At 45.1% G+C, this 16,524-nt stretch overlaps 1 protein-coding gene across 2 annotated transcripts in view; it reads right to left on the bottom strand.

Moving 5' to 3' along the window:
* The window catches only part of RXRG (retinoid X receptor gamma), a 49,866-nt gene extending 42,456 nt beyond the window's left edge, over positions 1-7,410 (bottom strand). Inside the window, exon 1 of one of the 2 annotated variants that reach the window (XM_040229970.1) lies at positions 7,084-7,410. In XM_040229970.1, coding sequence (XP_040085904.1) covers positions 7,084-7,132 — 49 coding nt within the window. In that variant the 5' untranslated portion in view covers positions 7,133-7,410. The remainder of the gene's footprint in view (positions 1-7,083) is intronic. The other variant, XM_040229971.1, reaches the window with a different exon arrangement.
* Positions 7,411-16,524: the final 9,114 nt, after the last annotated feature.

Here is a 16,524-nt window from a genome sequence, read left to right as displayed (position 1 = left end):
GGCAGCTTCTTTACTGTCTGAGCCACGAGGGAAGTCTCAAACAAATCATCAGTTCAGTGTGTCATTAGCGCGTGCTTAGTCGCTCAGTCACGTCCAACTTCTTCTGACCCTTTGGACTGTATCCTGCCAGGCTCCTCTGTCCATGGAATTTTTCAGGCAGGAATATTAGAGTAGGTTGCGATTTCCTCCTCCAGGGTATCTTCCTGACCCAGGGATCTAACCTGTGTCTCCTGTGTCTCCTGCATTGCAGGCAGATTCCTTAACCACCTGGCCATTGTAAAGCCCATGCTCTCCCTAGCCTCTCAATATGGACTGTCTTCTAAAGATTGTAGTTATTTAAAAATATGGTGAACCATAGAGCAGAAATAGGGACATAGACATAGAAAACAAATGTATGGATATCAAGGGGAAACAGGTGGGGTGGGAAGAATTGGGGGATTGGGATTGACTTATATAAACTATTGATACTGTGTATAAAACAGAAAACCAATGAGAACATACTGCCTAGCACAGGGAACTCGACTCAATGCACTGTGGTGACCTAAATGGGAAGGAAATCCAAAAAGAAGTGATATATGTTTATGGATAGCTGCTTCACTTTGTTGTACAGCAGAAACTAACACAGCATTATAAAGCAACTATACTCCAACAAAAATTAATTTAAAAATACAGAGAACCGTATCCTTAGTGCAATGTTACCATTGGGTAATGGGCATGGTATTATTTGTTCTCAGGTCCTAAATACCTAAATTCTTTGGACCATTCTCTTAACCTCAGCCGCAAAAAACATGTCCAGAAATAAATCATCTCCAACCGTCCTACAGACTTCAGAGCTTGTAACTGGTTTATATACTCCTTCAGGACAGAGGATGGGTCTTAATTCTTGGTGTCCTACACAACCCTTGCATAAACCAGATGCTGAGCCAAAGTGTGCTACCTGAAAGATTGACAGGCCCTCCTGGAGCGGTCTGGAATATTCTTTCCCTCCTGGTGATCTCTAACTTTTGCTCTGTTCCCTATGTCACTGGGACTGAGAAAACACAGATATCATGAGCCCCAGCCTTTCCAAGATTGCTTCCCCATGACATTAGGGACCAACCAAAGGAGAGACAAAAGAGACGCTGAGTCACAGAAATGCAACCTAGGCAGCCAGCCTAGAAGGAACATCCCAACGTGTTTATCAAGTGCTTTCTTTACTGTTCCTCTGACTTCTTGTAAATGTATTTTGAGTAAAAGATCACAAGCTTTTCCATTTTTTAAGCTCACATGCTGAATTCTAAAATCCCCATAGAAATTTGAGCTTGGTCTTGAACCTGCGAACTCTTGCCCTCTCCCTCGCTCCCTTCTCAGTTACAGTATCTGATAAAAGGAGCAAACAGGCCCAGGCTGTGCAATTTGAAGTTGGGGAAACTCAGGGGAATATGACTCACTAAGGACCCTGGCCTGGGGTGAGGCTATCCTAAAGATTATAGGGATGGGAGGTCCCAGGTCACTGCCCTCTTTCTGCCAGATCTCACAAGTGTCTGTCCTGGAACGATTTGCTAAAATATAATTTTCTGTAACTGGCCCAGAATGGATGCCTTATTAACTTCACTTTGTCAGCCTCTCATAGTGCACAGTCTGACACTTTAAGAACAGGCATGCCTCCCCAAAGAAAAACCTCATACAAAATTTAAGCTGAATATACTACCATAGTCCCCAAGTTTTCTGCAGGAGGAAAGAGAAACAAACTTTTATTGTGTGTTTACAATTTTCCAGCCTTTGTTTTATTGAATCCCTACACTGTGGAATGTTAACCCTTGACCCTGTGTAGTTGGTAGCATTGTTATTTTACCAAGACATGAGGGGAGGGTTCTCTGTGGCTTAGCCTCCCTCCACATTTCTTTCTGCCACCACAGGTGGCCCCCAAGGGTGCTCAGGAGAACTCAGTTTGTAGAGCATAAGTAGCCACAGGTCCCAGGCAAGCCCCACCTGCTTTCCCTAGTGTCCTCAGCTGTAACTGATGGGTCAGTGCAGATGAGCTACACGTCTTTTTCTGGCTTTAACGATTCAGCTCTTGCAGGGAAGCTGGGGTGGGAGTAGGGGGTAGAGGAGGGGTGAAGAGCTGTTCAGAGCTAGTGTTGTTATTCACTGCTAACTGGGAGACAATCAAAATAGTACCAAAACTTCTCTGGAATGATCCCCTAGGGGTGGGCCAACATACTCAACACAGCACGTCCCCATGCTTTAGATTATACAATTGACCACAGCCACTTCCCCATCACAACAGAAGAGCTGAGCGGCTGTGACAGAGGCCATAACCAGCCACTGAACCAAGACCTGGGTCAGTCTCAAGAGAGCCACCCAAACCCAGGCCTTCTAGAACAGTCGCATCTTAGATTCCCTGGGCCTCTGTGTTTTCTACTTTCCAATAAGAGAAAAAAAAATAGCAGCTTCCTCCGGGAGCCCCTGGCACCCCAGCCACCCAACTCTGGTGGCTAAGTTCTCTGCAGATACAGAAGCTACATAATGAGGGGAAGGAAGAGGTGGAGAATTTTGATTACTCTTTGCATAATTTCTTCCCCCAGTTGCTATTCAGCTCTCTATCTCTTGGTAAGATTGTAAATGTTTCAGAAAATAGTTTATACTAAATATACTCCTTCCTAAATCTCATAAACATTTATTCCTTCCTACATAAACCCTAAGCACTTACCTCCATGGTAAGTCCCTATTAGCCACCCACACATTTGTGGAGGGGAAAAATATGTTCTGGCATACACATAAACACACACACACACCCTCCTCCCACATGCTCATATTGCCCTCCACACACAGACACATGCATACACACACACACCTCCAACTCAACCCCTCCTCTACGGCTACTCTTACGTAAGAAGGGGACTATTCTACACAAGTGGTCAGACTCAGTAGAGTAGGGCTCTTACAAATCATTAGACCCCCAGGGAAAAAGTGAAAGTGTTAATTGCTCAGTTGAGTCCGACTCTTTGCAACCCCTTGGACTGTAGCCCACCAGGCTCCTCTGTCCATGGGATTCTCCAGGCAAAAATACTGTAGTGGATAACCATGCTTTTCTCCAGGGAGTCTTCCTAACCCAGGGAAGATCTCCTGCATTGCAGCCAGATTCTTTACCATCTGAGCCACCAGGGAAGACCCAGGCCCCCAGAATAAGCCAGCAACTAATTCTCCAGAGGCCACCATTGCACCTGAGTGACTGCTAAGTTACCGTGTGCTTTACTCCTCAAGGCCAGGCCCCTGTGTCTACAGCTGCGAGGCAGTGGCGGGACTGGCTTGGGGTTCGTCATCCCTTCAAGCCATGTGCTGCTGCCTTAGCTTGCTGTGGCAACTCTGTGGCCCACAGAAGTTGTGAGAGGCAGCTCAGCATCGCTTGGACTCAGGACCAGACTGCCTGGGTTCAAAGCCTTGGCTGTGCCATTTTCCAGCTCTGGGACCTTAAAATGAGTTATTGCAGCTTACAATGCCTGTTTCCTCGTCTATAAAAGGAGTGTCATAATGATGGTAATAATACCCACTCAAGGAGTTGTCATGAGGATTAAATGAGATGATAATGGTGAAGTGCTTACAATGGTAGTGGGCACTTAGTAAGTGCTACTGTGTGCTTGTTAAATGAAATGAGACAAGTCCCCTCTCCCCTGATCTCCTTTTCACCCTGAGGATTACTGCACAATTGGAAGGGGGATTACAGGATTTGTTCTGCCATCTTCTTAGAGGCTGCAACTGTCTCATCCAGGCAAACAAATCTCTTACTGGGCAGCTGGCAGAAAATAAGAAGAGAAAGGTTCTTGCCTCATCACATGGGAGAGACCAGAGCTCGGCAAGTGGGCACCTTGGTGGGGCCACTGCAACCCAGCTAGTCCCCACCCTGCGGCCAGTTTGCCCAGTGTCTTGTTCACTGATGGGAGGATGGTCTGATATCTGGTAAGCACAGCCCAGACACAAATCCCAGGTGTTATTTCCCAAGGGTGACATTGCTTCCCTAGAGATTCTCAGAAATCACGGGAGCCCTCTGCAGTTCCACTTGCTAATATATAAAAGAGCAGAGGTTACTCACTAAATCATTTAATATGTGCAGTGCAGCTTGCCTCATTGGGGCAAAAGGAGTGAGGGACTGTAGGCTATGTCTGCTTCAGAGTTCAGGTCTCCCCAGCACCTGCAGGGGGGTCCTTCTCCCTCTCACCCCCCTCTCTCACCTCTGCAAGTTATCAGGCAGACCTTCCTACAGATGGGGCCTTTACCTTTGCTCAATGTTTCTACCTCTTAGCTGGCAAATACAAACACAATGGAAAACCTCAGTACAACTAAACCAAATAATTGTTCTCCTCCCTCAGGAGGAAAAGGAGCATCGGGACAGACGTTTCAACAGCTTAGATAATCCTTCCCCTGCCCCCCATGGTTATATCAGCCTCCTCTTGCATGGCCCAGCCATTGTGTTTCCTTTTATCTGAAACTTTATTATACTAAATAAGATTCCTAATTCATTATTCTATAGTACTTTTTTGATTTTTAAATTAATTTGATGTTAGTACTTGGGCAGAATAGAGGGGACAAAACTTTTATTAAACACTAAATATATAAACACTCTATATCTGCTTTTTCAAGCATTTGCATGTTTAATGCTCACACCCATGGTCTGAGATGGGATTTTAAACTACATTTTAGAGATGAGGCTCAGAGAGGTTCAATATCTTGCCTAAGGTCACACAACTAGTAAGTAAAAACCTGGGAACCAAACTCAGTTCTCTCTATATATATAGATAGATAGAGAGATAGACAGATAGATATCTTTCATGCTTTTTTCACTGCATCAGATAGAAGGAATGTTATTAGAAGTTCGACTCAGGGGCTTTTCTAGAAGGGTTCTCCTCCTCAACACCATATAACCTTAGCCTGGTACTGCCTTCCTTGAGGCCTCAGTTTACACATCTATATTAAGAGAGGACTAAAGCACTCTTTTGGAGAAGGCGGTGGGACCCCACTCCAGTACTCTTGCCTGGAAAATCCCAGGATGGAGGAGCCTGGTGGGCTGCAGTATATGGGGTCACTAAGAGTTGGACACGACTGAGCTACTTCCCTTTCATTTTTCACTTTCATGCATTGGAGAAGGAAATGGCAAACCACTCCAGTGTTCTTGCCTGGAGAATCCCGGGGATGGGGGAGCCTGGTGGGCTCCCATCTATGGGGTCGCACAGAGTCAGACATGACTGAAGCGACTTAGCAGCAGCAAGGCACTCTTTGAGGTCTCAGGATATTACAATCCCAAGATTCCAGACAGCAGCTCCCAGTGAATTTTGGACTAGACCTTCTTTCCCCAGACTGTCTCTTCCTACACCTGTCCACCTTCAACCCTTTTATTCACCCCAACCATCTCAGAGGGTCTCCTTGGCAGTTAAGAAGCCATAACCTCACAGACCTCGAGGGTCCCAAGAATCTCATGGATAGGCATGTTCTTCAGACAACTGAACTCACGAGGAAAAGGAAAAAGTGCTTCTCAGCTGAGAAGGGGACCAAGATGGGAGTCAGGAAGGCTTTTCACAGCACCCAACTGTATGCTGAAGATCAGATGTCCACTTCACAGCCTTGGCCACCACACTCACTGGGTCACGTCACAAGACTGGCCCCAGTAATTTCAACATTGTCTTCCCCAGAACGTGTGGCCAGGGTCCCTCACCCATCAGATCCAAGCAGCAACCTCCTTCTGCAACCAACGGTGCACACACCATGCTGTATTACAATGTGTCTGTGCAATGACAAGCTTGCCCCGTACAAATAGTACAGACTCTATCTCATGAACATCTGTGTTATGAGCACCTAACTTCATGCTTGGTCCATAAAAACTGCCCAACACATCCCTAATAAATAAGCAAACCCCCTGGCTTAATGTCTCCAGGACAGGAACCCCATCCACTTCCAGTGTCCCACTACACCTTATGGAGTGGTGGGCCCAGTGGAATAGACAAGCTTTGCTCCCAAGCCTTCAGATGAATTGCCTATCTGTCCTCACAGGAGGTGGGGAGGGCAAGGACTTTTCAGTCCTCAAGACCTAACAAGAATTTCTGCTTTGTCGTGCCTGCCAGCGCCTGCTCTCCCCTTTGGCTCCTAAGATTCCAAACCTCCTGCCACCAGCTGACAAGTCAGAGGCAGTTGGTCAGCTGTTGGGCCCATTTACCCGAAGCTGGGCTACTGTGCTGCTTCTGTCACTGAGTCAAAGCAGCCTTGGGACCAAAGTGCCTGGGTGTGAGGGTGGCCCCTGGGAAGTGCCACCTGGCTGCCCTGCCTGGCTTGGCAACCTGGAGCTCCAGCTGCCTGTTCTCTGCTATGAGAGCCCAGACACCCACCCCCCCAACACCACCGCGCCCAGATCTCGACCCTCAGAGTGGAGGTGTTGGCAGTGACCCTGGAAGTGGAACTGGGGGCAGCAGCAGGGGAGGGGACAAGAGGCTATTAGCAAATCAAAAGGGGAGAAAACAGAGGAAGGGAAACACGGCAGCAAATTAAAGCACTATGTTTTCTTTTTTAAAAAAATGCAATTCTAGGGAAATCTACTTTTAAATAAAACAATCAGTCTGTTGTTATGAAGTATCCCAGGTACCCTTAATATTGGCAAAACCTTTTCCGTCATTTTTTTTTCTCATGGCAAGCTGGGTACTAGGTTCATCCCAGTAATTTCCTCTTACCTCTTCCATTCTTCACACCCCCACAAACCCACTGAGTTAGAACAATGCTCTCAGTCTACCTTTGTCTCAGACATACTCCCAAGCATGTTGGTTCAGGCTCTCCTTAGAATATCCACGTATCCTCCCATCTGTTCACTCATTCGAATGTGCAAACAGATCCTCACCTACGGACCGTTCTCTCCCGCTCTCCCTCCCTCCCTCTCCCCATCCGTGCCCCTCACTCCTGCCCGCGCGCTCACACACACACTCACACGGAAACACACCATCGACGCCGATAAACATATATGCCCTCCTTCCCAATTCAATCCTAATCCAGTGATCCGGATCTCCCCATCTCCGCTCCGTCTCTCCAGACGGTCCCGGCGTTGAAGCCGTGTGAAATACTCACCTCCAAAGCCTGTGGGAAACTTCATGAAGTGAGAATAATTTCCATACATGTTGACTCTTCAGTTCATAGTCCTCCCGGACGCGTCTGCTCTGAGGCTCGGCCTCTCCCTGCTCCCAAGCGCAGCCGGGCTCCCTTCAACTTGGGCTAACAAGAGTGGTCATCGCTTCCTAGCAGCCCGGGCAGCTCGGGCTGGGCCAGCCCTCTGGGATTAGTCAGGAATCTGCCTCTCGATCTGAGCGTCCACATCGTGCGTCGAGCCGGCGGTGGCGGCAGCAGCTGGTGCCTGTCAGTAATCACGCATAATGCCGCCGCCGCCGCTGCCACACTGCCACCGCCGCGCTGCCGCGGGAGGCAGATCCTGTTGCTAGTTTGATTAAGTCGGGGCAGGGCTGCTGCGTGCGACTCTTACAGCTCCCGGCTGGTCCCCAGAGGTCCCCACCGGTGGCGCGATCTGTTATCTAGGAAGCCAATCGATGTGTGACTGACCCAGAGTAGGTCAGGATAGAGGAGGGGGAAGTGGGGAGGGACTCTTTAGATGTCTTTTCTTTGACTTGCACCCCGCAAAATAAATCAATGGGGTTTTATTAAAATGGGTTTCTTCCCTATGGCTTCTAACTATCCAATGCACTTGGTGTTTGATCTGGGAAAGGAGGTGGGGATGGGGTGAAGAGAGAACAGACCCCTTCATAAACCCAAGATTGGCCAAGAGTGAGAGATCCTCCTCAACTTTGGAAAAACTAATCCAGAGTGGCCCTTAGACTTGCAGTAAGCACCTCCTGCTCTGGTGGCCGGAAGCACTGGTCTGTGCTCAAATGGTCGAAGCTTGAGAAGGGCAGTTAGGAGCCAGAGCTCACTCACACAGAACACAGTACAGGTAGGAAAGACAGACAGGTGGTCCTCTGATGTGTCACTGAAGGGAAGCGTTCTGTCATCAGGCTGCCTGTTCAAAAAGTGCCACTGAGGCCTCACTGACACAGAGCTTCTTTGGTGGAACCGACCCACAGATCATAGAGTCTATGCATCCCTTTGATGTTTGGATCTGCTATACAGTTTTTCTGACAAGCCACTGCTCCACCTATACTTGAACACCTCCAGTAATGGGAAGCTCACTATCATTTCATTCCATTCCATTTCTGAACAGCTCATGAGAAAGTTTTCACTGAGCTAAAATCCTATCTCCTCCCCACTGCTTCTGCCCACAGGTTCTAGGCTACTCCCTGGGGCCACACAGGAGAAGCCTGTGGGGTCTTTCACAATAGGATCATCTGCAAATTCGGAGATAAATTTCCCAAGGCCATAATCTACATTCACTAGGCATTCTTGTCTCTTTCATTCATTTCACATATCACCAACTGTTCAAGTCTAGTCACAATCTATCCTTCTTCTATGAATGTACTTCAGTTTACATAGATACCCTTATGGTAGGGAAAGGGGTCAGCCAGACTTGGATACAATACTCCATATACGGTCCAAATCTTCTCTTCATGGTGTATGTATTGGGGGGCAATGGAGGTGCTGTCAGCACACCCACCAGAGGTCAGGGTCATAATCTGAGCTCTGAGGGTTTTCTTCAGATGCAGCACTGCACATAGACAGCCATAAAGGCAGTCAAATCAGAGTCCCATGGTGGGGAAATAAAAAGCAAGGTTCACATGGTAGGCGAGCCTGGACCAAAAGCTAAGAATAAAAGGTTAGAGGCAGGAATAGAGTCGGGATGGCAAGAGGGGAGGAGGCCAAGATGGAGGGTCAGAGCAAAAGCAGGTCAGGAAGGAGGAAGAAAGATCAGGCCAGCACTGTGAAGAGTCTTGTTGCCCAGAGCTCCCCTAGCAGGCCTCTGGTCTCAGAACATCAGCTGAGACCCGCATGGACGTGACCAGTGAAAAACATACATGGAATATTGTTTGCTAAATTGCATTAGCTCTGGGCAGCCTCACATGCTTATTCATGTAGGATTTGATAAATCCGTACCCCCAAGTTGTATTTTATGCACACCCCCCATTCCATTCTTGGGCAATTGGTTTGAGAATCAACAAGCAGTATCTTCCTATGTTCCTCTGAAAGGAAAATGTTTAAATTCATCATCCCAGAATTTTTGAGATCCTGCTTCCTTTGTCCAGTGTATTGTTTAATCCTCTCCCCATATAATGACTTCCGAAGATCTGATGAACTGCTTTCCATATTTTATCCAACTCATGGATAACAACGTTGAAAAGGACATAACAAGGACATCTTACAGCCTACCACTAGAAAGTCCATTCATTAGTATCTTTGACGCTTTGTTCTGTCACTTGCTAGTTTTATGGCATGGAGAGGCTGTACCTAAAAAGAAAGTACCAATTCAGGAGCCAGTCTTGCTGGGTACAAATCCCAATTCCATTGCTTATAACCTCATGATATTGGCAAGTTACTAAATCTCCCTGAGCCTCCGTTACCACATAGGATTGTTGTGAGGGTTAAACCAGCCATGCACGTGTACTCAGCCACCCAGTCCTGTCTGACTCTTTGTGACCCCATGGACTGTAGCCCGCCAGGCTCCTCTGTCCATGGGATTCTCCAGTCAAGAGTACTGGAGTGAGTTGCCATTTCCTTCTCCAGGGGAGCTTCCCGACCCAGGAACCGAACCCACATCTCCTGCTTGGCAGGTGGATTCTTTACCACTGAGCCATCTGTCGAGCCAATACATATTAAACACTTAGAATATGCCAGATATACAGTAAATGTGTAAGCTATGCGTGTAAACTATTTTGATGATGATAATAATAATGATTATGATGATGATATAGCTCAAAGCAAATCGATTAACCCCTTGTTTCCCTTTTCTCATCTGTAAAATAATGGAGCAGAGTTAGATATGTTTTAAAATTCCCTTCAACTTTAAAATTCAGTGCAAACTATAATATATACACACCACTATATTTAAAAAAGATAACCAGCAAGGATCTATTGTATAACACAGGGAACCATACTCAATACCTTTTAATAAACCATAGTAGAAAATAATCTGAAAAGAATATATATGTGTATGTGTGTGCATATATATATATATATATAACTGAATTACTTTACTGTACATTTAATACAAATTGTATGGAGAAGGCAATGGCAACCCACTCCAATACTCTTGCCTGGAAAATCCCATGGATGGAGGAGGCTGGTGGGCTGCAGTCCATGGGGTCGCTAGGAGTTGGACACGACTGAGTGACTTCACTTTCACTTTTCACTTTCCTGCATTGGAGAAGGAAGTGGCAACCCATTCCAGCATTCTTGCCTGGAGAATCACAGGAATGGGGTAGCCTGGTGGGCTGCCGTCTATGGGGTCCCACAAGAGTCGGACACGATTGAAGCGACTTAGCAGCAGCAGCAACACTATTGTAATTCAACTATACTTCAATAAAAAAATAATAAATCAAATAAAATTTGTAAAAATAAAGTAGAAAAATCCAGTGCAAATTAATTCACCACCCATCCATTATTGTCCATTTTCCCCAGAGAGGTATCTGAAGGAAGCATCTCAATGAAGTGCCAACTAAATTTTCTATGGTACTCCTGTCAGAGAAGGAAATGAGTTGCTCCAACATAATTGGCTTTTTGGTGAACAGGTGCTGGCAAGGGTTCTTCCAAGTCCTCTAAAGCCATCCTTTAGCAAGCTCTCTGTAGAGCCTTGTCCAATATCAGTGTCAAGATGATCTGTTGGCAGTTTGTGGTGGACTCTGCCTTCTTCCCCTTGTGCTAAATTAGGTGTACTGTCTATCTCCTTTCCTCCCAGAATAAAGACCAGACGCCTTAGTCTGGCATGGAAAGACCTCACCATGCCATCTCATCCTACCTTTTGAGCTTACAGAGGGAAAGTGTGCTGGTTCAGTTATGTGAGACCCCCACTGTCCAGCTGTGTGGTCTTAGGCAAGCTCATTTATTCTCTGGGAAAACACCCACACTGCCAACCTCACTGAGGTTTCTGGGTTTGGTTTTGTTTTATGGATCAAATGTGATGAGAGCTGTGCATGCACTTTGGGTTACTTTGGGGTTTCGTCTGTTTGTTTTATACTAAGAAGTTCTATGCAAACAAGGAAGTCGTATTTTCTTGCTTGTCTTTCTTCCCTTTCTCTGATGGTCCCTTCTGCCCTGGCTAACTTGCTTGCTCGCTGTGGGAGCCCAATATGCTCCTTCCAACTTCTAGTTCATTGTTCATACCCAGTTACCATCTCCCAACAAAATTTTCCCACATAAACACTAAAACACACAACAGGTGCTCAATAACTATTTTTGCGTTAAAAAAATGCTTGATATGATTAGACCCCAAATATCTCAGCCTGCTGTCCTTATGGGTTACCTTCCATCTGGTTTAACATTCCATAACAAGCCATAAAGTACTAAGCCTAAAGCACAAAAAATATGAATGTAGTTTTTCTTTCTAATCCACATTTTTGCTTGGCACCACTGTGCCTTGTTTAAGTTTGTTATTGATATAACAACTTTATCCTGAGCTAAGCCCTTCTCAGATAACCCTGTGTCTCACTCACTCCAGTGTCTCCAGCTGGTCCTGAATTTTCACTAGGATGTCAAATTAAAAACCAAATACTCAGTGTCCATAGTGGGACTCACCAAATCCATTCATGAGAATTCTGAGCTTACTTCTTGTTAAAGCTAATTATTTTTTCTCCTTAAATGATATGTTCTGCTTTTAGGAAAGCCATTTGTGCCTTTGAATAAATGAAAAGGGCATGTGTTTTCACTAGTATGTTCAACACAGACTCAATGTAACATCTTATATTCACTCTGGTAATGAAAGAATATAGATTTAACATTGGTCTTTATTTTTCTTTTTTTTGCTTTTGAGTAAATGGTGATAGAAATAATATTTTGCAGTGAACACAAATGAAAAGCCAAAGTTACTTATTTGCCAATTGCTAACATTAAATATAAGATTTAGACACAAATATCTTCACACTGATGTTATGGATTAATATTTTTATCATGTAGTATAGTACTTTACCTACATGACTGTATATTGTTTCAGTTATTTTCCTCAATACTGAAGATAAATAGGGCAGGTTGTATTATCCCAGTTTTATAAATGAGGAATTTGAGACCAAGGCTGTGACAGCAGAGAAGGAAAAATAGCTACTCTAACAAATTGGATTTTGGATGTGGTCTCATAGTTAGGTAGTGACAGAAATGAGTATAAACACTGGGCCCCAACTCTGACTCCTAGCCAATGTATCTTGCACCAGACCATAATCTTTCTCTTATTAATGATATGTTTCTATCTTATGTGTCTTTCTGTGTGTGTAAGGGGATTTCCATATATATTGTTTTTTCTCTTTGCTGTCCCTCATTCATTTGCTTATCATTTAGCCAACACTGATCGAGACCTTTTTGCCTGTCACTCACTGGGGATACACTAAGGGACAAGATAGATAAAGTCCCTGACCTCATGGAGTTTATGCCAGCTGATGGGAGAGGTGGATGTCAAACAAATGGTCACAGACATAAATATATCATTATAATCTGTGATAAGTACAAGGAAGGAAAATAATTGGATGAGATGAGAGACTATAGCAGAGGAATCTAATTTCAGTTGAAAGGTCAGGGCAGACTTCTTTGAGAAAATGACAGTTATACTCAGACCTGAAGGATGAGTAGGATTCAGCCAAGGTGAAAAAAAAGAGCAGTGGGTGGGGAGGGTGTACCAGACAGAGGAAAGAGAGACTCCAAGAGCCCTGACAAGGGAGTGAGCTTGGTGCATTTGAGAAGCTAAGGAATGAGAATATTCAGGTCTCACCTTCAGATGACCTAGCCGTCAAGATTTCCATCATCCCGTTGTCCTAGCCACAATCCGATGTTCGACACGCCATGTCAGCTGTGTACTACTGACAGCCTCCCTTCTTGTCTTTTCTCTCCTCCACATGCTGGTCAAATTCAGATGACTTGCCATTTTCCGAAGGCACCACCCCAGTAATCCATCTTCGTTCTGCTCCTCTGCACAGAACAGCCTTCCCTTCTTTCTGTTCTCCATCCAAATACCACTCATTCCCCCAGGCAATTTTCATGGCGCCTTTTGGGTGCTCTTTGGTTGAACCGCTCTCTATCTTAGACTCCTGTAGTCTGTGATTGGGTTGGGACCACTCTTGTGTCACTAGACATTGTTATTAACTTCTCATGTTATTATAATCATGAATGCAACTGAAAATCTGTCCTACTAGAAGCAAAGCTTAAATAACTGTCAACTTGATCTGAGTCACTCTTGTAGCCCCATAAGTCTTTACAACAGAGTCTAACACATAATAGAAATCTAGTACATGTGAGACTAGTGAACAATTAAGTTCACTGATTACACCGAGATCTCCAGGGTATTGGACAAAAGGGGGCCAGTGTTCAGCCCAAATTTCATTTTCATGAGTTCCCTTTTCTGCAATCACAGGCTCCTGTGTGGACAGGCTCCATAATGGCATTAGTACAGGACATCAGTCTTGATGACTGAGATCCTTTGAGGAGAGAAATGAGGTACCTAATTCAGAAAGAGTGATGATTAGCTTTAAATTAGGACTGTATCTGTTATCATAAAAAAAACCAGGCCATAAGGCCTGAAATGTGTCCAAAAGTACACACTATATTTACAAGGTGTCATCCATGGCTCTGCAACCAGCCACGTTTGTACTGTAGCTAACTGCTCTAATCATTGATAAAACCAGCTGACTGAATTAAATGTGCCTCAAGGGAGGTATTCCCAAACTTATCTGTGCATTGGAATCACCCAGGAAGCTTGAAAAATTTGAAAATTAGATACTTAGACGATAGACCTCCAGAGATTATTTAGCTGGTCTGGGGCTATGGTCTGTGCTTTGGAACTGTTAAAAGAATGCCAGGAGAGTCTAACATGCAGATGAGCTTGGGAACTATTGACTTAAGGAAAGAGAACCTTTCCACGATGGGAGGCTAAGAAGGACCCATCAGCAGAAAATGAGAAACCACTTCCCAAGATAGTTCCAAGGAACCAATAAGATCCACTTTGCCCATCTGCTAGTACATACAATTGGGGCTTATGAACCCAAGGAGCTCTTGCTTAGCAGGAGACGTGGTGGCTGAGGCCATCTGCTGTGTAGACTTTCATACACTGACTTGAGGTTTGCTGGCACTGTGTTCTCAGTATGACATGCTCACACCCCACCCTGTCTGCTGTCAAAATCTTACTTGTTAAAGGCACTATCTAAAGGCCGTTTTCTCTGTCAATCTTCCTTTGCAAATAGTACTTCCACTGCTTTCCAAAAAAACTTGCTTAAATATTTATTACAGCACTAGTTGAATTTCCTTTTGTGTCATAACTCGTTAAACTGGAAGCTTCTTCCTGAGTGTAGGGAGAACCTCTTATTCATCTTTATATTATCAAAGAATCTAGTATTTTACTTTGTACACAGTAAGGGTTTGATAAATGCTTATTGAATGGATGCTGAGATTATAACTATGAACATAAAAGGCTCTCTCCCTGTTTGCATGGAGCTATGAGCTGAGAGTTTAAGGGTAACTTATAATGACCCTTAACTCCAAACTAAATAACATTGTCATAAAAATTTCAAGGTAGAAGGCACATTTATGGATATGCCTCCATCTCTTGGTTCCCAGTCAAATGATGATCATAAAACCCTCCCTGTCATAAACAACTCAACCACAGCTGCAAAGCACATGGGAGCTCTCAGAATACAGAACAACTGTGATCCTGCTGAGAGAAGAATAGGGCTGAGACCAGAGGGAAACATCTGGTCCCTAGCAGAGAGAGGCCAGCCATGCAAATATGGGACACTCTAATCCAGACTGGGTCCAGATCCAAGGAGTCCCAGCCAAAGAGGTGGATGTCAGCCTCAGACCTCAGAAAGGCCTGTTTAAGTCCCTTTGGGGGAGGAAAAATACTCGACCAGAGCCCAACCCCCAAGACCAGGCCACTGTCACTTGGATTCTATTGAACCCACGTGTGTTGAGCTGGCTACCACCTACACTTATTCAGGTGTAGAGCTGGAGGCTGCAACCCAATCACACACAAGCCAAGCAATCTATTTTCAGATCACACTTACTCTTGGGGAAGAGGCTCTAAATATACCGTCCAGTGACTGCTGGAGGCAGACGATCACTGCTAGCAGCTGAGCAGGGCGGGGCAGACAGGGACGTTAGGAAGCTCACCATTAACCTTGGCACAGCCCAAAGGCCCCACCACTTGTAGAGCTATATTTACAGAAGGGCAAGCGTCTGTTATATCTGACTGGGTTTTCATTTAGGAGCGCCTAGGCATAGGTTCGGAGAAAGCAATGGCACCCCACTCCAGTACTCTTGCCTGGAAGATCCCTTGGGCAGAGGAGCCTGGAAGGCTGCAGTCCATGGGGTCGCTAAGAGTCAGACACAACTGCACAACTTCACTTTCCCTTTTCGCTTTCATGCATTGGAGAAGGAAATGGCAACCCACTCCAGTATTCTTGCCTAGAGAATCCCAGGGACAGGGAAGCCTGGTGGGCTGCCATCTATGGGGTCGCACAGACTCAGACACGACTGAAGTGACTTAGCAGCAGTAGAAGTAGGCATAGGTTTGGTATGGCAGTAAAAATCTCTATTTTGCCCTCTCCAAGATCCACTGAGCAAAACGTATAAGATGCAGCAAATGAGGGACCCTGTTCTGTTCAGGCGTTCATATCATAGGAGGGTCTTACAGGTATATAAGCAGTAGTAATGAAATTTCCCATGGGTATAACACCTCTTACTCTACAATGTGTTTTTATAGCTTATTTAAAAACAAGCACAAAACATTATTAAAAGCAAAATCCAAGGGAACTGCAGTCAGAAAGAATGCTGGATATTAAAACATGAGAATGCATCTTGCTGTAATGATTTTCTCCAGAGTGGGGAAGGTCTTCTGAGTTAGTGGTCAGCTGAGAAGTAGTCCTCTTCCTGCCAAAGGCCAAACACACTGCAACCACCTTTATTTCCAGGCAGCTGTTCCCAAAAAGCCAGAAAGAATTTAGTTTCAGAAGGAATTGTATAAGAACTGCATTAACCACCAGCATTCAGATAACTCTGTTCAGTAGCAAAAATGAATAGAAACAGCTAAAGACAGAAAGATGGTTGATTGGGGTTGTGGCACAAGGAAGGTCTTAAAGTCAGAGTGTTTAGCAATATCAGACAGAATTTGAGTAATTGCTGTATTTAATGTATCATGTTAGCCTTATGGGCTTCCCTGGTGGCTCAGATGGTAAAGAATCTCCCTGCCTGGAAGACCTAGGTTCGATCCCTGAGTTGGGAAGATTCCCCTGGAGGTTGAGGGCATGGCAACCCACTCTAGTGTTCTTGCCTGGAGAATCCTCATAAACAGAAAAGCCTGGCAAGCTACAGTTCATGGGGTTGCAAAGAGTCAGACATGACTGAGCAACTCAGTACACACACACATTAGCCTTATAGGAG

The sequence above is a fragment of the Oryx dammah genome, unplaced genomic scaffold, assembly GCF_014754425.2.
Source record: "Oryx dammah isolate SB20612 unplaced genomic scaffold, SCBI_Odam_1.1 HiC_scaffold_28, whole genome shotgun sequence".
In the NCBI taxonomy this organism is placed as follows: domain Eukaryota; kingdom Metazoa; phylum Chordata; class Mammalia; order Artiodactyla; family Bovidae; genus Oryx; species Oryx dammah.
This window is presented reverse-complemented; position numbering and strand designations above follow the sequence as displayed.